Below are 25,362 nucleotides of genomic sequence, written 5' to 3'. Positions count from 1 at the left end.
GAGAAGCTACTCAGATAGTATGTCACTTGTACGTGGCTAATCTGTAGCATTCAATTTTTAATTAAGATTCAGAAGTTTTTATTCTTAAATTTTCATCTTTAGCACCAGAAAAAAATCATGTTGGGTTTTTTTTTCTGCAAACATGCTTTTGTGTTCATGGAACAAACTTGTTTGTGACTTCTGTGTTCAAGGACCATCTAGCTCAAAGTCTTTCCATTTTGTAAAGTCACAAAAAGCGCGATGGTGTCACACAGTTAGGGTATGGGCCGATGTTTCACAGTCCTGTATCATCACATGGAGCTGTTACTGCAGTGCAGGAAATGTAAAAGCCATTTGTTCAGAAAATTCGTTTTCATGTTACTTGAAGGTACTGAACCAGCAGAGTTTTGACTGAAAGTACGCCAAATATTTTTAAGCTGAATGTTGATATAAAACTTTGATTTCAGCGGTGGAGCTTGGGAGTTCCGCTGGGAGTGTCATGTCTGCGTACTGAGCTAAATGGGCCTGTCATAACCTGTGAGGTGTCTGTAACAAAATGACCACCCATAAGAAAAATTACATGATACAGTCCTAGGAGAAAGTAATAAACTTGGATTGATAGAAGTCTTAAGTTAGCCACTGATCTGAGATGAGTGACAATATCAATCAACGAACTTGAAGCTGCAGTGATCTATAACCAGATTGATTTACTCTGACTCACTAACACTTGGATAAAAATCTATTTATGAAATATGGATTTGAAACAAAATTCTGCATTTCCAAATGGGAGTATATGATAGCAAATGCATTTAATAAACTGATGGGTAATACAAAAATAGAAGCCTGCAAAAAAGTCATATACATCAAAACAGAGTATGTAAGCTTAGATAAATTGGGAAGAAATGTCCAAAGGGAATTTTGTCGAGATTCAATTCACTAATACTGTCTTGGTAGCATGAATGCAAAAATACTAGGAATCAAAGCAGATAAATGAAATGTGTTGGTATTTATCAGTAGTCACTTTGAAAGAATACAGGTTTTGAAAGGTACCTGATGTAGGGCTACAGTATAGCAAAGGCCATGTTCCAGTGGATGTCTGTTCAAGTACCAGGTGAGGGTGGACATCCATTACTGTCTGTTCTGGGTATGTTGGGACACAAATCAGTCTAGGGCAAGGTAGAAAGTGTAAGACTTCTTTAATTTGTAACAATTTGTAGTAGTTCCGGAGGGCTGCTATGCTTTGCAATTTTGAGCAACCTTCATCTGCCATCAGTACGCTACCTCCTAAGGGAAAGCACGAGGAAGAGAGTTCTGCAGTGCTGCGTGGTGGCAGAAAAAGCATTTTTGGAAAAATTGTTTTTGTTGTGTGCCATTTCAGAGTCACTGTAAAATTGTACCTTAGAATTCAAAAACAAGGGGGTGGCTGCACATGAAATCAGGGAGTTGTTAATTTGTGGTTCCAACAGCAAGATCACAGTCAAAGCACTGCATTTTGGTTTTGGCATACTGCTATGGGGCAAGTATTGACAAGTTGAAGTTAGCTCAGTAAAGGGCAGCTGAAGTGATTAAAAGGTATAAAAGACAACCCATGCAGAATGAAGACGACCGCTTGACAAGCTGAATGTAGAAATATTTTTTTACAAGCATGTGAAAGGTGCTTTAAATGAGGGGGGAAAAAGCTGTTGTCTTCATTAGTCTAATCATGCAAGACGGATAATGAATTTGAACAGCAGCAAAGAAAGGAGGAAGTTTGATAAGTAGAAAGCCAGTTACATTGAAAGTAGAAACAAAAATTTTGTTATTTTGCTTGGGATGAGTAAAAATACATAAGCTCCATAAAATTTAGCAGTAAGCACCCATTTACTGCAGCAGGTCTTAGGTACAAATGTTAGTAAGCATGGGCAAAGTGGATGCCTCCTCTTTTCCAGCGGCAGCACGTACCTCCTGCTGGAGAACCTGTAAGGTACAGGTTGTGCAGCTCAGGCTTCCCTTGCTGAAGTGACCCCCCCCTGAGCCCAGTCCTTTTCGGTACCAGCAGGGGGAAGGTACCAGGCATCTTCAGATGCCCTATCCAGCATGGGGGCGATAGCCAAAGTTTGTACATAGAGACAGAAGTACCAGCGTCTTCAGTATTCAAGTTAGAACCCAAACAGGTCATTCCAGCAATGAGGGGTGAAACCTGCAGAGGAGGTCAGTATCTTTGCTTATCGTATTGCCTAGTGACAGCACAGTCCAGCAGAAATAATCTGTCCGCTGTGTGCCATTGGAAAAAATGTTCCCGCATACCAGCTCTGCTGGGTTCGGTGCTAGCAACAGTCAGTGACATCACTGACTGAGGAACCCTGGTCAGTGGGACAGCTGCAGCGCCGCAAGGGACCTTTGTCTTTCTGGCGTTGTATGTCGTGGTACAGCTTCAGAGATGATCTGTTCTCTGTGTGACCAGGACATGCAGTCTTGCATCTCCCTTCATGGTTGTGGCCCAGAGAAACAAAAGGTCTTCTGTGGTGTCTGTTTCTCCCGCAGTTGGGAATAATTTGGATTAATAAAGCCTGGTCTTCACATTAGGCAGCTATGATTCTCTCTGGCTTGCTTCAGCCATTGCAGGTGTTGGTCCTCACCGTATAGAGAAATGGAGATCCTGCTCCACAGAGTCTAGAGTTCAACTACATCAAGTAGGTAGGTAGAGAGTAAGAGGAGTTATAGTATCCTTAATTATCTTAAATAAAGCTATGACAGTGGACAGATAACTGTATGATATTTCAAGAGCTCCTAATGAGAATAGCAAGTATGTGGAAAACTTCCTGAAGTTCATTCTGAGGAAAGACAGTTATTTGTTAATATGGCCTTTCATAAGCAGGTATCTAAAGAGACATCCTCTAAAAACTTTCAGACGTGTCTTTCAAACCACTGGTGAATTTATGATGTCATGAGCAAACTGTTAACTGTTTTGGCATTAAAATGGACAGCTTGTTCAAACCCTACACATCACATACTGCTTTACGCATTCTTTCAGAGCGGTGTTGTAACTTCAGTTTATTTAGAGAGTAGAAGATGGATGTTACCACATTTGATTGCTAAGCCTTCTGGCATTCCTCACTTACCTTACTTTTTAAGGGGAAAAAAAGTCTGCATACTCTGAACATCTCAATAATAATGTTCAGTACTGTATTAGGACCAATCTAATCTTGTATGCTGTCTCCGTATCTGTTTATGTCTGTTTTAACATACAGAGTACTTCAAAGTTGGTTGTACAGTGTATTTCTCTGTTAAAGGATTTTATATTTTTTATTCTGCGTGTGGTACAGAATGTACCATTAGAAAGAAGGCACAGCATCATTTTAGCTGCCCTGAGGGATGTGATGAAATGGAGTTTGCAGTAGTCCTCATGTTGGAGATAAGAAGCTGAAGCTCTTCTTTCTGACTGTTTAGGTAGAAAAGCTGTGAGGTACCTAGAGGAAAATCCAGTGTTTGTATGCCCTTAAAGAATGACTGCTTATTCCACAAAAACTTACATATTCCTGGAAGAAAGTCTTTTTAATCTCCTTAGGAGACCTCATGTAGTCTGTTCCATCCCAAGTATGACCAATCAAGTCTGTTCATTTTTATCTTAGATGAACAATTGTGTCATGTGCATGAGTGATTTTTCAAGTATTTGCAGGCTATTAATTGTGTATTACATGAATTATGAAGATACCTTAAACCTTGATAACCTCTGCTTTGTGCTTGTACTTATGATCTCTGAGTTTTGAGTTTATTCAAGCATTTTTCCCAAATATATATAGTAGTCTGTTACCTGATTTTTAAAAACCTCTACTTTTGAAGGATTAAAACGTTCTTTTCTTGCTTTGTAGCCATTTCCATTGGTTTCCTCTTCACGATGGTTAGTGAAAAGGGGCGAATTAACAGCATATGTAGAAGACACTGGACTTTTTTCTAAAAGAACTTCTAAACAGCAGGTGTACTTCTTCCTCTTTAATGATGTCCTCATTATCACCAAGAAGAAGAGGTAAGAGCTTCATCAATATAAAATTGCCTTTGTGTTCAACTCCTTGAATCACAGAGAGAACAGCTGAGTTATCCTTGTCTTTTAAAATTATCGTGAGTGTTGTGTGTGCCTCATCCTGGGCAAAATGAAAACTGAAGCTTTCTGGCTTTGGAACGGCAAACTTGATTGCATCCGCAGCATTTTTACATATTTTCTAGTCGCTTGTTTGAAAGAATGAAGGAGATTCAAAGAGAAGTAAGTGGACATCGTACATTTGCAGCATGAAACAGGAGGAGATACGGACTAAACAAGTTTCAAGTCCACTAAACATTTTTAAAGCTATTTATATGTTTTAATATGCTGTGTTGAAGAGGGTAAATGAATTAAGAAGATAAATTTGAGTTTCTAATATTGCTCTTATCAGACTGCGTTTAGAAATGACAAGTAACTACTTGTTAAACAGGATTTATTTTTGGCAAATGCAATTGAAATTCCAAATTGTCAAATAAATTGCAAAGTTCATCCTTGATGCCTTAGCAAAGGGAGAAGTTTTGGAAGGATAAAGAAGTAGTAATTTTCATTCCCCTCCACTCCTTCCACAGTTGGGCTAGTTTTGAGAATGATGTATGGGATACAACTTCTAACAGTCTCCATTTAAATTTAATTTATCACTAGATTTGAGGGGAGGTTTAGAAGAATTGAATTGAATTGAACTTATATCTTCTGATGTTGCTATTAGATGATACTTGATAGATAAACCTTATTCCTGAGGCTGAAAACTGTTTTGAAGAACAATTATTTTGCATCTGGGTTGGCCAGTTAAGCCTAATACCAGCTATTTTTAAAAGACACCTTTCTGTGAAACTTGAAATCCATAATTTAAATAAATTTTGAGGAATGAGGTAGGATATAAAACCTGAGAAGAAAATGCCAATATTTAAGCAAAGAGAAAGCTACATGAAAGTGGAGGGGAGAAAAAGCACTTAAGTGAAGGGGATTTTTTGCAAAGATGGGGGAAAAAAATGAATAGATTTCTCGCCAGCTATCTTACTGATTTGAACATCTTTCTGAGATTCAGTGTTTATCAAAGCTTATGCTGAAATGTTTCTGTGAAAGTCCCTTGTTAAATCACTGGCAGCACATCACAGAGTTGTATCACACTTTTTTAAACAGTGCATTTCTTTTCTCATGGGACTACCATTAACACATATTATTGTGTTGGTAGCTAAGTAAATGTTTGAGTTGGGAAAACAGTGAGGAATATATTAACTGTGTTGTTACATTGTTTATTGGTTTCCTATGTGATGGCTTGTTGTCCAGATTATAAAACAGATTTTTATAACAACATATCTTATCCAAACTTTGGGGTTTTGATTTCTAACAGCTTCCAGCTGTTGGAATTGAAATGTCCTAAATCGGCCCAGAAGCCAAAATTAAAGAACACTTCATGTTAATGGTCAGATTCACACAGTCACTCTCTGAAGACCCCCTAAACAAATGGATGTAACTGAAAAGGACTAATTTCTGTGAGCCTCCCAGAGATTCTGAGTATGAAGCATGTACTTTGCCTGAGTGAATAAGCTTATTAATAATATTTGAGCTTTTGGTGATCTGTTCTCCGGCCCGCAGTGTTACCATGGATGCCACAGCAGTGGACAGAAATATTTGTTGCTAGTTGAGTTTAAATGTTTGTATTTTTACTTGAGCAGTTGCATTTCAGAAGATTCTTAACCTTGCACAAAAAAAAAATCACTCCTCACTACTGTGCTAAAAATACCAATTACTTAGTGCTCCAATTATGCTGTTTAATCTTTACCCAGAAGTTAATCTTCAGCTATCCCATCTGAGCAGTTTGCCATATATGTAGAACCTCACGCACACAGCCAGCAATGGCTCAGTCCTGACTTCTTAAAGGCTGGGCTTGATGGTACCTGCTGGAGGAGTCATGTTGGTGACTGTGAAGTAAACTTGAGTTTACTTGAAGTATACTTGAGTGAGTAAGCTTTCCAGAAACCTTTTCATAATGAGAACTGTTAAATTTTCACCACAAAAAAAGATAAGGGAGGTCTTGTGTTGGTGTATAGTTAGGCATGCTCCAGAGTTCTTATGTTTCAATTTTAATGATAGTTTATTCATCATAATCTTCCTCAGCTGCAATTTCACCTCCTGGTATTAAATTGCAAGGTTTAACTGTCTTCTGTTGCTCATTAAGTAGGTTAAATGGAATTTAGCTACCAAAATCTCTTCCTTTTTAATGGATGCTGTGTGGGGTATCTCATGCCACTATGAAATATTTCAGAGGCTTATGCTTTCCATGTCAGCTGCCGGATGGTCTTTGTTACAGATATGTGTGTGTGTTACAGATACCTTGGTAATCATTTAGGCTCTGATTTGTGTGCTGTAAAGCAGCAGCATAGTCAGTTGCTTCATCACGCTTCCCCTTTGAAAAAGTAAGGCAAACGGCTACTGAATAATACTCAAGACTGGTTGTTGGGATTAGGCCAAAAAGGGACACATGAACTTGAGATGTATGTCATTCTGCACCAGATTTTGGAGAATAATAAAAATCTGCATTTCTGCACTGCTCAGCTTTTAGTTTATTGGGAACTTTTTTCCTGTTCAGTAGTCCTTTCTTGTAGCTCCTTCTGCTGCGTAGACACAATCTGATATTTTTAAATGTAATTAAAATGTAAGTTAAATGTAATTTAAAAAAAAAAAAGACTCTTAATATGTAAAGTTTTAATGCATTACCTTGAAGAGAGTAGTCAGTGCTAGCACGCGTCAGGATGTCCAAATCTTGGTGGAAAGGCCAACTTTTATATGGTTGGTGCACAAGAAGATATCAGTTAATTCTTGTTCATGTGAACACGGATGTCAGTTGGATTATGGCATGAAGTGAAGAGCTGGGTGATGTCAGGACTGCTCAGTGTACTCTTCCAGGGTTACCTGTGCAGTCAGTGGAGAAGGCAGGTCCCCTTAGAGAGCAGTTCTAAGTAGCAGCCTGACTCAGCTTGCCCTCTAGAAGAGCATCTTTCTTTCTCTGTTTAGGTAGCTCTGGGAAGTTAACTTAGAAACTTGTAAAGTTAAACACTGTGAATACTCTGCAAAGATCTAAGTGTAGACTGACTTCAAGTAACCTGAATATTTCATGTATTGTTCATTCAGCTTTGTGGTAGTGTTTTACCCTTTAGTTTCATTCTCTTAACTCCATTCTCTTTTTGTTCCTTTTCTGGCTTCTGTTCTTTTTTTATTTACCTCCTTGCTGTACTGTGAATTGTCACCATTTTGGCCATGACATCCACTGCAGGGACCAGTAAACCAACAGCTTATGCTGACATTGGATTTTGAAGGTAGCATTCTGACAGACAGAGTAACAGGCAACATAATTCATATCTTAGAGTTGTTATTTCAGGCTGCCTCACAATTCACATGCACTACAGGACAATTGTTACTTGTGTTGTGCTTGGGAGATTTGCTTTCTCTTGGGCTAGTGAAGAAACTATTCCAAGTTCCATGAAGAATAATGAAATTGGTGCTTTATTAAAATATAGAATACTTAGTTGAAATATACATGCTACTTTTATGTTTGTATGCATTTCCTTCATAATGAGTTTCCAGTTTTCTCCCTCCCTCTAAAACCACAGGTATGAGTGTGTCATCCATAGCTCTCCTGCACAGCTGAGGAGTGTAACTGTTGGGTTTAGATAATGTATTTGTTGCCAGGTGTGGTAGAGTTTCTATAGTGGACACTTTATAACTGCTGCAGGAGAGAAGGCCAAGCTAAGGAGATGTTTTCTCCAATACCTTTTGCAGGCTTGGAAGCATACACTGCAACAATATTCTGCTAAGAATAGGATACAGCTAGCTTTGACCAAAAGTCAAATGCCTCCTTTTATTCCTCACGCCCTCCTGGGACCATGAAGATCTGGTTACATATTTTAGTTATTAATGCTGCCTATGAGCTAGCTCTGTGTTCTGTGGAGTTCGGGAGAACTCCAGAATTAATAAAGTTTTGTTATATACAACTAAATAGCTGCCTTATGCGGCTCTTCAGAAAATCCACCAGTTACATCCTCAGTGCTTTTAGAAGATTTCAGGTGAACTCCAGAGAGGCTTGTATTTTTGAATGAGTGTAGATTTATTGAATATTCTGTTTTCCATAATCCCCTAAGGGTACCACTAGAATCCTGTCTGTCTTAATGGCTCTGTGGCTTGTCAGGTCCTGAGATACCTTGACAGCGGAATGCCGCTGGACTTCATGCACTGGAAATCACCCAAAGGTTCACTGCTACTTGGGAATGTTACCAGTTCAGAGCTGCTTGCAGAACCATGTTTTTTCTCAGGGTGCCAGGGGTGATTCTGTAACTAAAGGCAAGCGCAAATGCAAAGTAACTTCTATGGAACACCAAGGATTTCAGAGTAGCACAGCTGGAAAGAGAGGAGGAGGTAAGGAGACTGACCACATGCTTTCTGTTAAAGTATAGGTGGCCTAGAACAGATGATACTGCATCAGTAGATATTTGGTCTTCATACAAGTGCCTCTAAAACTTGCATGTATTCCCTGCGAAGGGATATAAAATAGTCCTGTTGTTTCATGTTCTGAATCTAAATAAAAGTTTAGCAAAAAAAGTGCAGTTTTAAACTGAAAAAGAATGTTGGCATGTTTGTATTACCTGATTACAGTAATTTTAAAGAATGTGTTAAATGTCCTTCCTGTTACTCCTGACTGAGTGGATTGAGTTTCTGTTTATGTACATCTGCTCACTCCAGCACTGTCAGCTTTGTCAGCATATTTCATTATCTGTTTGGAAGGAGGAGAGTTTGTGGGCCTCACAGAGGGCACAGTGGGTAAAAAGATGAGGACTGCCTAATAGTTTCAAATCAGACTATTTTGTTGAATGGAGATAAGAAATAGAAGGACTTGTAGAGGTTTATCTCTGTTGATTAATTAGTAAAGAATGCGTTTATTATTCGTTACTACATTTCTTTTTCAGATGCAAGATTCCCAAGTAACTACAGCAGCATCCCTAGCTGGTTTTGCTAGTTCCATCCTTGGCTAAGCAGGGATTGCCTAGACTAAAACACTGAACTGACTTTTTTAAAAAACAAAACAACAAAACAACCCACCCACCCACCCCCCAAACCCCACACCAAACCAACCAACCAACCTTTGCCTGTTGTAGAGTGTATAGTTTCAGAAAAAAGAAAGAGAGGGAGAAAGGGACTGATAAATATTAGATATAAAATGTTTCTTCTTCAGTAGGGACCCACAGCTACTACAGATGGGACTTGAAACAACTGTCCTCAAGTGATAAGTAGCATCTTTTTGTAGATAAATGAATTAACTGAATATAGGGGTAGATTTAGGGGAATATGAAACCTAAATCCACAGTCTCTACTCCCTCCCCTCTCATAGCCTCTCTTAAATTAAGATTCCTTTTAGCATCCCTGGGTTATATGTGTGGAAATTAGAATTCAGCTTTCCACATGCTGAAATATTGAAGATTCTCCCAGCTTCTTGGTGTGCTTATGTTAAATTCCTTTAATTAGACCAAAACCTATTTATAATCTGTATTCTTTCTACTTTGGGACCCAAGAAGTCATGTGTAATAGCATAATTAATCTGGCTTCATTTTTGCAGAGCTCTAAGAGTTTTCTGTCTCTATCTTGTTTCCTATGTGATTTACTTTTTAATTTTTTTACTCTGAGGAACATGGAAACAACAGTCTGATCAAAAGCTAGGTTAATCAAAACTGTGTGGAGAGTTTTTAAAGCTATTTTAAGTTCTTTTGGAAGTTTTGGGTATGTTTGTGCCTTTGTCAGTGGTCCCTTAATGGGGAGTTGTGATTCCAGCCCTCAGAGTGGAAAACACCAGTGGATTGTGGGGAATTGTTGGTACCATTTTGAGACTTGGAGAAAGAGAGACAGGGAAGAAAAATGTTGTTCTTGTGAGCTACAGTGATTTCAGTCCTCCAATATGATAAATCTTACGAAGCTTGTCTGTCGTTGGTTCTGCTTCCTTTGTAAAGCCCTCAAACTCCTCAATAAAAGATGAGAAGAAAAAATGCTTGCAAGAGGCATTTAAAAAGGAAAAAAATCTGCATCACTTAAGAAATAGCAACTGATCACAAGAAAAGAGAAGCCAGCTGAAAAGGCTTTTGTTTCCACTGAAGCTTGCGATCGTATTTCCCAGAATTGACTTACGTGTGTTTGCAAGTTTAGCAGGATATATCATGAACCCAGAACACTGAAACTTAATTACCTCATAATTTCATGTAAGCTTGTAAATTTCTTCAGATTTATTGCCCTACACTGGTGCAACAAGAAAAGATAGAAAAAAAACCTGCTTATGTAGGCATAAAGCCAGTTCTCCCTCCTAGCCCATACATTGCTGTGTTTGTCAAATTTTGCAGTAAATCAAATACATCAGATTTTAAGGTGTAACTATACATACTCCACCTTAAAGTAAAATCTGTTTAGACCTCAAGTCTTGAGTGATGAAAAGCTATGCTAGAGCCTCAGATTACTTAATGTGATTCATTAAAATAGTTGAAATTGAAAAAATACTTGAGAAGATTAATTTTGCTGCTGGAGATATACAGAAACCTAAGCACTGATCTGATGCGAATCAAATCCCAAACACCTGGAACTGAAGCCTCTGAAATGCTGATGGTGACATACCCCTTTCTGGCAGGTGCAAATGGAGCGTATTATTCCTTTATGGTTGCTCAAATATTACAAGAAAATGGAGAGATGATGACTTAACATCTGTTGAGATATGTTATTGATACAATATTGATATATTACATCAACTATGTTTCACGACTTTAAAAATTTGGAATGCACAGTTATTTTCCACTTGAAAAAAAAACCAGTTTCCAGTATTACCTTGATATGAATAAGTAGCAAAACCAATAGATAGGATAACTGGTGGAACTCATGTAAGAGTGCTGAAGAATGCTGCTTAAGATGACTGGATGTTCTGCAGCTGAAGCAGATGTTGTAAATATATGGTAATGGATTGAAGGACAGGGGGGTTGAAGTAACTGTTCCCTGCTACCATCTATCACTGGTGTATGTGACAGTGTGCCTTGTCCAGACATGCTGCTTCCTGTCTTTGCCATGTCTTCATCTGTCAAGAAGATCTTGATTAGCTGAAGTGATTCTCACATTTAGAAATAAAAGGCTGCTGTTCAGGGAAGAGTGCATTATTCTCATTTAAGTCCTTCTGTTGTTAAAATCAGTAACACTTTTTATGTTCTGATTTGTGATGTCTGATGTTTTGTCCACCTCTCCACCTACATTTCAGCCATAAGGAAAGGAAAGCTTCTAACTTGCATCATTTCTTAGAATTCTTTCTAGTCGTTTTTTGGGAAGTTATTAAGCATATGTAGTAATCTTTATTTGTATCACTTAAGAGTTGGTATATTTATTTACAAAGTCTGTTCTAGAAGGCAAATTGCACAGTACATTTTGCAAGACCAGTAGTGTGTGACAAGCCTTTGCCTGTTCTAAAAATTCACAGTTGACTAAGGTTATGTTTCAGAATATTTTAAAATAGATTTTGGACTAGATCTACATGCAGATTGACAAGGAGTACAAGCTGATCCTGTATTTAAAATGAAGATCAGTAGTGTTTATGTGGAAGCAGTATACGTACCCATAGTTCTACACGTACAGGAAAAGGGAAATTTTACTTTCTTTTCCTATAACATTCTAAAATTAAGGTCTGTTGTTCATTTGAATCTACAGGAAAAAAAAGTGCAATTCTCTAATTGCTGTGCCTGTTTTCAAATTTAGTGGAGTTAAGTTGAGCTTACACCACTTCAGGAGCACCAAGGTCATTTAACTGCGCTGCTAAACAAAATTCCACAGGGTTTAAAAACTGATCTACTTTGTATCTTGGAAAATTGGTAGTTTAAAAAACAAACAAACAGAAAAGATGAAGATCTGAGGTATCAGAAGAGTCATGCCATACTGTGCAGTTAAAAGTGGATTCTGTGACTGAGTTTGCTTCCAGACATACTTAATGGAAAACTATAAACTTGTGGGTTTTTTCCTTCCCTTCTTTGTTCTGCAGTGAAGAGAGTTACAATGTCACAGATTATTCTTTAAGGGACCAGCTGGTGGTACAACAATGTGACGGCGAGGACCTGACTTCTTCTCCTGTAAAGAATGCTTCGACTATGCTCTACTCGCGGCAGAGTTCTCCAGCTCACCTCTTCAGACTAGCGGTCCTCAGTAACCACGCAGGAGAGAAGGTGGAGATGCTCCTGGGAGCAGAGACTCAGTAAGTAAATAGTTACCATTTCTGTAGTTTTTCACCTGATGATCTCAACAGGCTGTTCTGCCCCCGCTCCTGTCAAGATAGTATGAAATGCCCAGCTTCTGTCTGGCAAGTTTAAATCAAAATGAAATGAAACAAGTTCCCAAGCAGGCAGTCTTTGTGATGTGTGGTCAGCAGTGACCAAAGGAGCACTACTGCAGAAAGGATCCCTTATTTGTCGTGGACCATGTTGGTGCCCTGCTCAGTAACGCTGAAGCACTCTTTGTGACACCTGCCAACTGCTCTGATGTGCACTGTTTGTATTAAGTGGATACTTTCAAAGCAAGGCAAGGTAACTTTGACAAGCTTTTCTGATGAGTGGCAGAGCAGGAGAACGTGCAGCTTCAGCTTATGTAATATCCCCTAGATACTGGAATAAATATTTATTGGAATAAAATAAAGCCTCTGCAAACCTAGTGCAGTTTCTCTCATGTAATCTTGTCATGAGGGGACTCAGTGGCTGTAAGCCCGTGCCATGTTAGTGTCACTCTCTTTCCTTGAAGTTACAGTGTAGGAATAATGGAAAATTGAATGCATATGTTGATATTCTGTAAATTGAAGTATCCATTATTAGGTGCTGCTGTTTTGGGTCTTCAGACCAAGAATTATCTATGCCTCTGCCTTGGAGATTGCCAGCTCCCTAGCCAGTGAAAAATGGTGTGGCTGTGCTTTGTGGAGTGTTACTTTAATACCATTACTGAGAGAAGTAACTTAAGAATCCATTAGAGGGTAGAACAGAAGGGAGAAATGACAAGCAAAGCATCACATGTATGTGAAACCCCTGTGGTCTGAAACGGAGTTCTCCACAAAGGCACCATTCTGACATTCTGTGAGCAGCCGAGTGTCTCTTCTAGACCTACAGCTGAATGGAGAAGAAGTACAAAGTTGGTAGTGGTGTCTTTCACCACCTGTGTTTGGTAAGGAACAAAGGAACAAAAAAGAGGTTGAGGTAATGCAAAGGGAGTCCATGTTGATGGAAGGTACAGTAAATTCTAGTCACAGATTGCTTAAGGTGTTAAAGGACTATCTGTGATAGCTTTGCATAAAAATGCTTATAAAATAAGGAGGAACTGAAGATCTTGGTGTTGAACACATTTTTGCAAAAGAGTTGAGAATTGACATATGACCATTCATAAACAGTGCAGAGGTCTGTCACTTTCTGGGTGGAGGGAGTTTTTGGTCAGAGGGAAAGTACAGAATATACACAGAAAGTGTAATGTCCCTGAAGTCAGCAGAGTATCGAAGTGTAATGCAGGCTGAAGATCTGACCTAAAAGAGGTCTGTGGAGAGGAAGATGCACATTTGTGGCATTGAGTGAAATACTGCGCAGATGTAGTTTGTGATTTGATTTTGTACTTCGTAAGCTGGAGAGTTGGCCTAATAGAGCTAGAGTTATTCAGACTTCATCAGTGCAGATTTATATGTAAAAGGGAAAGTTTCTGTATGTTACACTCTGAAGTTCAGGCAAGACTCGGTCTGTATCTTTTCTGCAGTCTATGCAATAATAACGCTGGATTACTGAATCCCTTCTAGTTGTTACTGCTGAGGCAAACAAGCAAGGGCTGCAGAACAGAGATTTAAGCAGTTTGGATTTCTTGGGGGTTGTGGAAAGAATTTCCATTAAATTTATTTTCAGTTTAAGTGATATCACAGTAAAGAAAAAAATCAGAGTTTTGCCACATAATGCAACTGTTAAGTAAACTACACAATCTAGTGATTACATATTGCAATATGGAAGTTTCTTATTGTTTAATTTGAACTAGAAATATCACTTAAGTATCTTGAGTCACCACTGGGTTCTGTTGTAGCTTAAGATGGTTTTTTTTAAATACTTCTGTAACAAACCTTCTCAGAACTGGAAGTCAAGACACAGGTTTTCTGCCTAGCTTACCTGTTAACATAGTGCATTTATCTAATAATCATTATCTCCAGAGGGTGAGTGCCTAAAGTAAACCATAACAGCAAATAGCTAGCATACTGTAGTTGAAAGCGCTGGATATACATGCATTCTGCAGCTTGCTTAAATATATAGCTATCGTACAAATAGTTCAGACCATTACAGGCCTCAAAGAGCAGAACTCAGTGCTGAAGAACTGCAGGTTCTTAAATTTCTAATGAAAGGTCTATTACAAGCAGTCGAGAGTCAGAGTTCCAGGCTCTCTGTAACAACGTTCTGCTGCTGTGCAGGCTGAGTAATTGAGCATGCGGATCTAAGTGTAACACAGGTTACTATGAGAAAATGCTGCTTCTACTGTTGTAGTTAAGGGAGGTTTTCTTGATACTTATCTTGATGAGAACACCTTGAATAATTTGACTGCAGAGATTTAATTAAGCTTGCTCTGTCTCTGGTACTTCTCTGCGCTGGTTTTTCTTTAAAACAATAAAGTATCTCGCCCTAATCTCACCCTCAGTTCTTCTAGCAATGTGGCATTTATACCATGTTATCTGTATGTAGAGCACAGTAGTAGCAGGAGGAGATAGGCACAGGTGCATCCTATGGCATAGTGGTGGTAGCAGGCAGACATTGTTGGGGGGTATGAATGCAGAATGCACTTGTCCTGGAGCAGCGATTTGTGAATTAATTATAATAATGGTTGGATGGTGCAGAAGTGGAAACAGTACTGGATTAAATGGGAGGAGGAGTTTGGCATTGCTTTGGGGAAGCTGTGGAGCTGTGCTGGGATAGAGGTGGTCCTTGTTCTCCTGATGCAGTTTTGAAGAGTGTTCTGCTTTAGAAACGAGCAACAAGAAGTGTCTTGTTCTTTCGGGTGCAAATATCTGAGAGGCCATCATTTCTCTGTGGTGCCATTAACTTCCATACAACCCTTCACAAAAGTGAAAGATTTTATCTGTTTTAGTGGAAGCTGGAGGCGGGACAGAAGACATGAAACAGACTGCTCTAGATGTATCCCAGCCTGGAAAAATTTACAGTTTTAGGTTTGCTTTCAAAGTTTAGAATAACCCTGAAAGAAACTATAGATCATTAATGATTTCTATTAAAGGTCTCATTATAAAGTAAGCAGATGATTCAGACTTGTTTGGAAATGCATTTTTATTGGGAAAAAAATGCAGTGCATTTTTAGTTGTCTGGGCTTCTTATGAAAAGACATTCTGTTCTGCAGATTTATTATTGATTTGCTATATACTGTTTGTAATAGAAATAGCAGTCTAGCAGATTGTCATTCAGAGGAAAAGATTCTGAAAATAATTACTTTATTTGAAAACTACCTATTTTTATAGAGTATTGAGATGTATACAAAAGGTACAGAAAAACTTTCTCTTAACTTTGAGAAGGATGGGAGGGCAATCGACAACAGGGAGGCCAAGCTGGGTGCTTTAGAGGGCTTATGGAATGGAGTTTTGCACATGTAAAAATTGGATGTTTTCACTGATGCAAAGATTCGTAGCACAGTTTGATCATGTTTTGTCATTTCACATGGTGTCTGGTTCCCAAGTACCAAAGTACCAGCGTTAGGTCAGGAACTTTATATTGCCCTGTGAATAAGGCACAAAATATACAGTACACATAGATTATGAAGAAGTATGTACTTAAAGTGGGAGAGAGTCTGGCATTATCCCATTTTTCTCAGAGTTGTCTGAAAGGAAATGTAGTTTTCATGTTAGGAATGGTTACAGGGAAAGGAAAACAAGAATCTAAATAAGACCCGTTTATAAAAAAAAAAAAAAGCCACAAAGTTAATTAAGGTCATGCAAAATTGTATACAGACTTATTCTTTTTTTGGCCGAAACAGAACAAGTTCAATACCACCCTACTGTTAAATGACTGAAATGTCTAAAGTAGCATGTGTTGTAGTTTTGGCCATCTGTATGAGACCAACAGGTATCAAATGTTAGTAGGACGTGTGCAGTAGTTCCACCTTTGAGGAAGAATGTGTGTTGGGATTTAAAAAAAATAGATCACGGTTTCTTACTAAATGCTAAAAAAACAGTATAAATATTTCTATTCAAAATAATCAGTGGGATATTTTTTTCATTCTGAAAGAAGCATGCTCAAAGACTTCCATTCTGAATCCCTTCATCCTCAGGACATTTTGCTAGTCTGTGAACAGAAAAGAGATTCTAGAGCTAGCTGGAAGAAAGGCCATGAGAAAGTGTCAGTGTTCTTGGAAGAGACTGATGAACTTTATCGTGGAATGATGTGTAGTGGGATGTTGCAGACTGGACTTCACAGGCTAACTACAACCCCTTGCTGAATCGTCTCCTCGCTTGCTGAGCGATGGTGCATCTTGGAAGATGTACTCTAGAGAAGTCTCATAATTTGTCTAAATGTCCCATTTTGTGACACTTCTGAAGATACCATAGTGCTGTTTCCAAACGGAATTTTCTTGTCTCAGATGTTTGACAAAATTGGGTCTCGGCAGAAGGCAGATGTTTTTCATTATTTTTAGTTAAAAAACTGAAGTTATCCAAAGATAGCAACAGGAATTTTTTTTTAGGGTAGGGGGAATAGGAAAATTCAACCCTGCAACTCCCCTGTGTTACTCTCATCTGTACTGATAGCAAAGCCCTTCAGCAAACATAGGATAAAATCTAATTGCACTGAAATATTTGTTTTGGGAATCAAACTCAAATTTTGGTTTGTCAAAATTCAAAGTTATAATGGTTGTTATAGCTCAGCCACTAACAGGGGTGATTTAGGATGAGCTTTCTTTTTCCTTTACTGTCTGACATCACTTTAGCTTGTGCCACTCCCTTCCAGAATTAGCTGTCAGTAATTTGCATTTCTGTGATTAGAACCTACGTAATTCTTTCTGCTCTCCTCAGAAATACTGACACATGTAATCTGAGATTGATTATGGTTTTCCTAGGTTATACAAGGTGAGATTCAAATGACTAATTTAGGCTTTTGTTGGGTCCAGGTTTATTTGTGCTGGCTCTCAGATTTCCCAAATGGACACATCTGGAAACACAAATGTGACCTCCTGAGAGCACAGAGAAACCTTGGTTTTGGTTTGGGTTTTTTTTTTTTCATTCTTGCTTTTCATTCTAAGATAGTTCTTTACTCACAGGAAACCTGTTGGTATTGTGTATTAAAATTTCTGTATTGCATTTATCAGATTCTTTGTACATTAGATGGATTTCTATTTTAGTAAGATTATTAATAAGTATTAGTCACAGACACTAGTGGAGAAATTTACCTGCATTACTTAAAAATAATTAAGATTAGAGGTATATAAGACATCATGCCAGTACAACCCATGTTTATAGGCTTTTTTGTCCAATCCAACCTGCTTAAAATAGTTAAATATGTTTGAATAATATGTTGCTAGAAGTAGTATCACACCTTCTGGCCATATTTTGAGAGGAGGAAAAAGGAGGTTTTGTTTTGGTTTTGTTTTGTTTTCTTCACTCAATAAGAAAGAGGAAAGATTTAAATACAGAATCTTGAAAAGAGGAGTAGTCTTGACCATTATCGAGAGTGTGAGTTGGGAAACTGAGTTTTGTTGATGCTGTTTGCAGGAGTGACAGAGCTCGCTGGATTACAGTGCTTGGACAGGACAGAGATGGGCAGAAAACGGACAGGACAAGTAAGTTACAACTAACAGCATTTCGGAGGGCTTTGACAGAAGAATAGAAATGCACTGCCCCTTAGTGGGGACGTGAGCAAGTGTAGATTATAAATACCCTTAGAAACATCTTCTGTTTATTTTCCTGGGCTCTATTAAGTTGCCCTCTCTTCCTGTGCCCACGGGCTTCTTTGAGGAGTTCTGTTTCACACAGTAATTTCTGTTTGCATTCATTAACTCTGGATTGGCCAGTGTTTCAATCTGCTAGCAAAAGTGCAAAGTCCCTTCTGTTAGGTGTTTATCCCAAGTTTGTTTGTGTGTAGTTGCTCAGGTAGGAAGCCATTTGCATAAAATGCTGCCTCCTTTGATTTGGGTTTTTTTGGGGGGGGTATACTCTAAATTTTTTAAAAATAAATTGTATATATTATTTTAATAAAAGATACTCTGTTATGTGAATTGTTTAATTTCAGCCTGGCTTATTTCTTCCACAGCTTTGGCTCAGGTAGAGATCATCAGAACTTACACAGCAAAGCAGTCAGATGAACTGTCTCTTCAAGTTGCTGATGTTGTTTTGGTTTATCAAAAAGTAAATGATGGTGAGTGAGAATTTTGCTGTCAGTAACTGTCTGTCACCACTGCAGGTGAATCCAGCTAGAAAAATTTGCTTTGTAATAGCATTGGCTGTACAATGAACAAAGGTTTAGCTTCCAAGAAAAACGTGAGCATTTCTGTTCAGGTTTCTGAAGGACAGCCTCTGTTTAGGCAACAGATGTTCAAAGTAACTCATCGGCTATCATAGTTGATAAATAGCTGCAAAAAGCATGTGCTGGCTGGTTTTGATATGTCAAATGTCCACAGATAACTTTAATTCAACCTAAAACCACGGACCTCAGACATTTTAGCGAGTGAGCACCAGGTTTGTCTAAGAGAAACATAGACATTGTTGTGTCATATACTGTGCTTCACTGCCTGTTCAGTACAAGGGGTCTAGCACAGGGGTTTTGCCTAAGTTTTCTATAATACCAAGTACCCTGAGATCAAAGCTGATCCTTGCCTGGATGTGCACGTGATTCTACTAGTATCTCATGTGTTAACTCAGGGATACTTGAAGCTGTCAGCACTTGAAGTACTAAACCTTAACTTAATGATGTTATTCAATATTACATATGAATCCAAAGATCCCATCAACTGTGCTGCATTGCTTTCTTTAGATTACAATATTATATTCTTCATACCATTTCAAACTATATTTGAATTACAATACAAAAAATTACACTTGTTTAATATTTATTTTTACATACTATTTTGTCCCTAGTCTGCCTGTATAAAAAAAAATATCTGCCAAACTGATCGTAATCTAGTAATTTATTCACTACAAAGGTAAATGTATAACATGTGTGATGACTGTCAGCTTTGTCTCCTCAAGTGCAACACACACAGTTCTGACGAAGAATCTTTAATGTTACTTGAAAAGGTTTGTTACTCCATGTCTGTTCACCCTTGCAGGTTGGTACGAAGGGGAACGACTGCGGGATGGCGAAAGAGGTTGGTTTCCCATGGAGTGTGCTAAAGAAATCACATGTCGTGCCACGATTGACAAGAACATGGAACGGATGGGACGCTTACTTGGACTTGAAACCAACGTGTAGACCGTTTTTGCTTCTTTGTACTATATTACAGGATTTGCACTAACTGCTCTCAGTGGGGGCATGGATGCATGGCCTACAGCACTTGCATGGAAGATGCAGGTCACCAATGCAAAAAATGTAGTTAACAGAGCACTGATGTTTTGGATACTCAACCCTTTTGATCTTGCATTTTGAGAGCTCTGAACTGAAACCTGGTTTGACCAGTAGCAGACTTCAACTAGAAGTAGCTTCTTAGGCACTGGAGATCAGCCACGCATCTTTTTGACTTGACTTTAGTTCTTCCATCCCTGCCTCTATGTATTCTTTCTCCATATGCTTCTGAGCATTTTGACTTTCTTTCAGAAGAACTCTGTGTAGCAGTCTGCATAGGAGACTGAAGACCAGGAACTCACCCAATCCATTGAGCTGGAGGTGAATAGCAATGTTGGGCGTTTCCTGCTCCTAAGAAACTGCAGTATTACATTTCCAGTACCAGAGAAGTATGTTAATGGGATACTTCCCAGTTGTGTCAAAATCTGTGTGTAACAAACTAGAATAACCAACCCTGTAATTCATAAAGGACTACCTCTCCAGCACAAATCCAGGGACGTCCCATGCTTTGTAAGAAGTAACTAGATCTCTAATCGATGTTAGCAAAGCTGATGCAAGTTCCATGGAAGAATTCGGAGAAGTGCCTCCAGTGGTGTTGGTCTCTAATACAGCGTGTTACTCATTCAGGCAGCTCAGACTTTCTCTCCTTGTAGTGCTGCAGTGGTGAAAGGACTTCTGAAAGCAAGAAAGAGGTACCAAACTCTGCAAAATATGTGATGTTTATTATGTTATTCTCAGATCCATTTTAGTACAGGTATTTTAAAGGAGTAGAACTGCTGGAAATCTGTCCATTTTGTTTCTCTCTTCCTTATGTTTAACTAGATCTTCATATTAAGTTAGTGCTTTAGAGCAAGGGTTTTGATGAGGACTGCAGAAAACATGAAATACTCTGTTCTGGGCTTGGGGGGGTTGTTTTGGTGGGGTTTTTTGGTTTTTTTTAGTCTTTCTGCTCTTCTGTGCTAGAGGAGATGATTATTTCCTTCTGTGGAGGCAAAATGTTCAACTGAACTTCAGTTTACCTACATCTTTAGCATTTGCTAGCATCATGTTGAATCCACAGGCAAAAAAAGAGGGAGAAGTAAGATCTGTAGTGTTGTTAAGGTGCCAGGTGGTCTCATCTCTGTTGTATATATAAATGGTAAGACCACCACTGAGGAAAGACTGGGAAGCAAGATAGCTCAGCACCTTAACTTGGTATTTTGTTATCTATCTAGGCTATCCTCTACTGCTGACTTACTTGATGTCATTGGATGCTTCAGGCAAGAGATCAGGAGGGAGGGCAAGAGCAGGATAGATAAAATAGTACTAGGACCTCACCTTCAGAGGAGTTCACATTGGTGCTGCTTCACACATCTGCTCTTCTCTGCTTTAGAGAAGACTTCTCACAATTGCACTACATCCAACACCTGCTAAATTTTTGCATCTGCAGTTTAGCTTTGAAATTTTACAGAAAACCACCACCACTTCATGGTGTGTGAACCAAATGCACTCAAAAATGAAGTAAATTCCAGTGCATCTTTTCTGTATATAGGTGTGACAGTTTGTATTATAAAATTCTTCACCTTTTTAAGGACCAGCTGATAACTCAGCAGGGTAGAACACACATTTAATAAAAATGAGGGAAGAACGTGTAGTACAATGGCTTTCTTCCTGTTGTGTTCCCTGTCTTTTTCAAAGGGGCTGTATGTTGTTTTATATACTGTAATATGTTGATTCAATTTGTGTGTGAATGAATTGGATGTTTATAAAGATGTGTCTCTGTAACATTAAAATATATTAGGAAGGCAATAATTTTGTACAAAAATACTTACCTTGACAGTCTGACAGTGGTTATACACCCTTGTAAATTAATTTAAAATGGACTGATAAAATAGTAATGAGAGAAACTGTAAATTGAACAAAGACTTATTTAACATAGAAAAAAATACTGCTAATATTTTAACAAATTCTATTGTACACAGGCAGATGTTTAACACATAACTGAATGTATAAATCAAGACATTAATTTTATTCAGATTTTAATACATTGTATATATTTTTCATACCTATAGTTTTTCCAAAAATGCTGTAATGTTTTTTAAAGACATTTTTCCTATTGTTGGACACAGCTCTTCAGGAATTAAAGACTTTATGATTTTACAGGACAACAATCAATAAAATGCTTTTAAATCCTTACTAAAAAAAGCTTCAATTTTTCTTTAAGAAACACCATTAAACTGCAAGTTTTTAATGTCATTCTTGCCAAAGAAATTAAATCTGTTCTGTAAAGATAAATAGCACCATCATATGTCCTCTGTCATTTGTCATACCTGTATGCCCATGAACTTGGAGCAAAGGCATAAAATGCAGGTCTAGGAGAGCAATGAAGTCACCCATCAGCCTCCTCTCCAAACTAGACAAACCCAGAGTGCTCAGCTGCTCCTTCCAGCCCTTCACCAGCTTTGTTGCCCTGTATGGGATCCAATACATTTTGTACACCTGATTTCTAGAAGTGACTGTGCAGAAAATAATTCAAAATTAATCAAGAGAGAAGGATGAAACAAGGCCCTGCTGTGGAGCACTCAGGAAGTTGAAATGCTGGATCCAGGTCTTGTGCTAAACATGACTGCATTAGTTAGTTAGTTATTCTCAGTTAACATTAAATGCTGGAAGACTGTATTGCAAGTATTTAATACATAACTTACCTGGGGGAAAGTATAGAAAGGAAGATGACAGCTTGGGGCAGCAGGAACCTCAGAACTGCTCTCTGCTGGCCACAACAGTGGCCTGGGAACCTTCTCAGGAGTGGTGACAACCTCCCCCTTAGCCTAGGAGATGTTACAACCTTGCTGGTGCAGGTGTGGCAGCTACAAATTAATTCATTCCTTTGTATGTTTGCCTCACCTATTTGTTTGCAGAGTTTTTGCCCCCACCTGCACAATGCCTGAAAAAAAGGATCAAAATAAAAAAAAAAGGTGGCCTTTTGGTGAGCTGCTGAAGCAGCACTTCCTGACAAGCTGTGAGTTTTTTAGGGAAGCAGCTGACACCATTACAGTGTTTTCTAAGCTACACAGCTCCAGTCTGTGCTATGCAATTCCCCCATACACAGAAACAGACTCTGCACTGCACTCACTCTGTTTAGGATCAGCATGTGCCTGGAAAAGGCATCTAGCAGGTACAACACTGATAACTGGTATGACCTCTTAAAATCTTTGACTTTCACTCTAAATTAATTCCAACATAGCTCAAAGAGGTATTAGAAATTTAAGACAGCATGACAAGCAATGTATCTAAAAGTTTGTGTAAACAAGTTTTCAAAAGCTTAAGGGTTTTGTTTTTTCATTTTGTTTTGGTTTTTTTTTCCCCCCTTCTAGCAACTCCACAATATTTTCATCAGCAAAAAAAAAGAAGTAATCTTTTTTAACTCTGACTCGCTCTGAACACTTCTATTGCAAAGGGAATGATCCAAAAAACTCATTTTCACTAACCAGTGCATGCACATGCACACACATGCATGCTTTCTCTTTCTCTCCTGCCTGAGGAGGACATGACACCAGTATCTCCTTTTAATTAAACAGCCCAGCAGTGATGGAATACAGCTGGGAGTTTGTTACTGTAAAATTAACTTTCATTTTTGCAGGGCCTGGAATTTGTACCCCTTCCTTACATGACTTCTCTAATCAGTTTTTAAGCAAGTTGACCAAAAACAAAAGGCGCTCTCAGTTCCCTGAATCAAAGTTTCATTTTATATGATGCAGTTAAATACACATTATGTAAGGTGGGCAGAAACCCTGCAAAGTCCAACCTGTGTGACTGGCTCAGTGATTAGGTGCCAGCATGCACGAGAACAAAACCTCAGGTTCGCACTCAGCCCTCACTGAAGCCAAGACCACACTGAACATCAGCACTGCCAGGGGAAGGAACCCACTCAGTCTTGGTGAGCCTAGATGCCCATATGGGGTCTGTGTAGGCTGCCAAGCACCCCCTTCAGAAAACCAGTGCCCACCTGCCTTCAACCTGTCTCAGCATTTCCAAATACTCGTGACACAACTGGAGAACAGTTATTAATACCTTTTCTGCTTCTTTACATCATCTCTGCAATATAATATTTAGAACATTTTTATCTGCTGAACTTTTAAAAAAGTAACACTATAATGCAGTATTGTTCTTGACTTCCATGTCAAACAGTGCATTTGTTCTCCATTAGGCAAAGCTAATTTGCTGAAAATAAAAGGTAAAAGTAGCACTTTAGTCAACCTACACAACCTCACGAAACACAGTCTTCATGGAGCATCCTATTTACATGCACATACTTTAAACTCTGTACCAATAGAATATATTCACACAAGCTTTTTTCCTGTATATCCTGTTTCTAAAGTAACACACTTAGTCAAAACAAGTCAACAGAACACAAGTGTTAGAAAGAAACCTAAATTTTGACACCAAGATAGAGCAAATCTGAGGAGGTCTTGTTCCCCAAGAATTACACAGATAGTGTTGCTCTTAGCTCTACTGTAGTCTGCAAATTATTTTCAACAGCTGTATCATAACAACTACATCATTTAGGCAAACTGGAGATAACACAAAGGTCAGGAAAAATTAATTGCCATCCCTGAATTCTGTTTTATTCCATAACCCGGAGTTCCAGGAGATGCCAGAAACACTAACACACAGACAGAAACAGACTTCATTAAGCGCACTATGCACTGGGGAGAGAAACATGGTCTCTGGCTAGCCATATGAAAAAGAATGTTAAAAACCTTACATAAGCATTAATAACCCGATGTCATGGTTTAACCCTGGTACACAGCTAAACCCCACACAGCTGCTCGCTCACTTGCTCACTCCCACCACCATAGGATGGGGAAGAGAATCAGAAGGGTAAAACCAAGTGGTTTGAGATAAAGACAGTTGAATTGTTAAAGCAAAAGCCCCACACACAAGCAAAGCAAAAGCATTCATTCTCTACTTCCCATCAGCAAGCAGGTGTTCAGCCATCTCCAGGAAAGCAGGGCTCCATCACACATAGGACTTGGGAAGATAAATGCCACCACTCTGAATGTCTCCCCTTCCTCCTATATCCCCCCAGCTTTTATTGCTGAGCAACATGGCCATATAGTTGGTGTGGGATATCCCTTTGGTCAGTTGGGGTCAGCTGCCCCAGCTGTGCCCCCTCACAGCTTCTTGCACACCCCCAGCCCACTTGCTGGTGGGGCAGCATGAGAAACAGGAAAGGCTTGATGCTGTGCAGGCGCTGCTCAGCAATACCTAAAACATGCCTGTGCGATCAACACTACTTACATCACAAATCCAAACACAGCACCACACACAGCTACTATGAGGAAAACTAACTCTATCCCAGCCAAAACCAGTACACCTAGCATTGGGAAAAGGCTAATTTTCAAACTTCGAAAAACACAGAGGTTTCCAATACTTTTCTGCTTAAAAAAGGAAGTTAAGCTACATGCACAGTTGGGAAAGTACAGCCAATATCAATATTTACACATTAATCATGTTTCTTTATAAGCAAAGATCTGCCCATACCAACCCATGACCACCTCAGGGTGCATTTCTTCTGGTGATGGCCCCAATACCACAGTCTGATCCTCCACAATTTGGGGAGGCAGGGGAGGGAACCATCTGATTTGTTAAACAAACACTGGTATTTTTACCCAGGCTCTGCTACCGCTACCATTTCTTTTTGCCCTTTTTATTGTTAGGTAGAAGTTTAGCCATCATTCCTTTCAAGTACTGCAAAAAACCAAGAACAAGGGCAAATGAAACTGGTACCACCTGCCAGCTTTTTTTTTTTTTTTTTGGTGACTT

At 38.8% G+C, this 25,362-nt stretch overlaps 1 protein-coding gene across 1 annotated transcript in view; it reads left to right on the top strand.

Annotated features, from left to right (window-relative positions):
- ARHGEF26 (Rho guanine nucleotide exchange factor 26) overlaps nt 1-21,741 on the top strand; it is a 62,401-nt gene extending 40,660 nt beyond the window's left edge. Inside the window, exons 10-14 of the mRNA XM_069792946.1 lie at nt 3,831-3,985; nt 12,045-12,254; nt 17,772-17,839; nt 18,310-18,414; nt 19,325-21,741. Coding sequence (XP_069649047.1) covers nt 3,831-3,985; nt 12,045-12,254; nt 17,772-17,839; nt 18,310-18,414; nt 19,325-19,467 — 681 coding nt within the window. The 3' untranslated portion in view covers nt 19,468-21,741. The remainder of the gene's footprint in view (nt 1-3,830; nt 3,986-12,044; nt 12,255-17,771; nt 17,840-18,309; nt 18,415-19,324) is intronic.
- The last annotated feature ends 3,621 nt before the right edge of the window (nt 21,742-25,362 follow it).

This window comes from Haliaeetus albicilla, chromosome 9, assembly GCF_947461875.1.
Source record: "Haliaeetus albicilla chromosome 9, bHalAlb1.1, whole genome shotgun sequence".
NCBI classification, from domain to species: domain Eukaryota; kingdom Metazoa; phylum Chordata; class Aves; order Accipitriformes; family Accipitridae; genus Haliaeetus; species Haliaeetus albicilla.
Note: the sequence above shows the minus strand (reverse complement) of the source record. Positions and strands in the feature narration are given on the sequence as shown.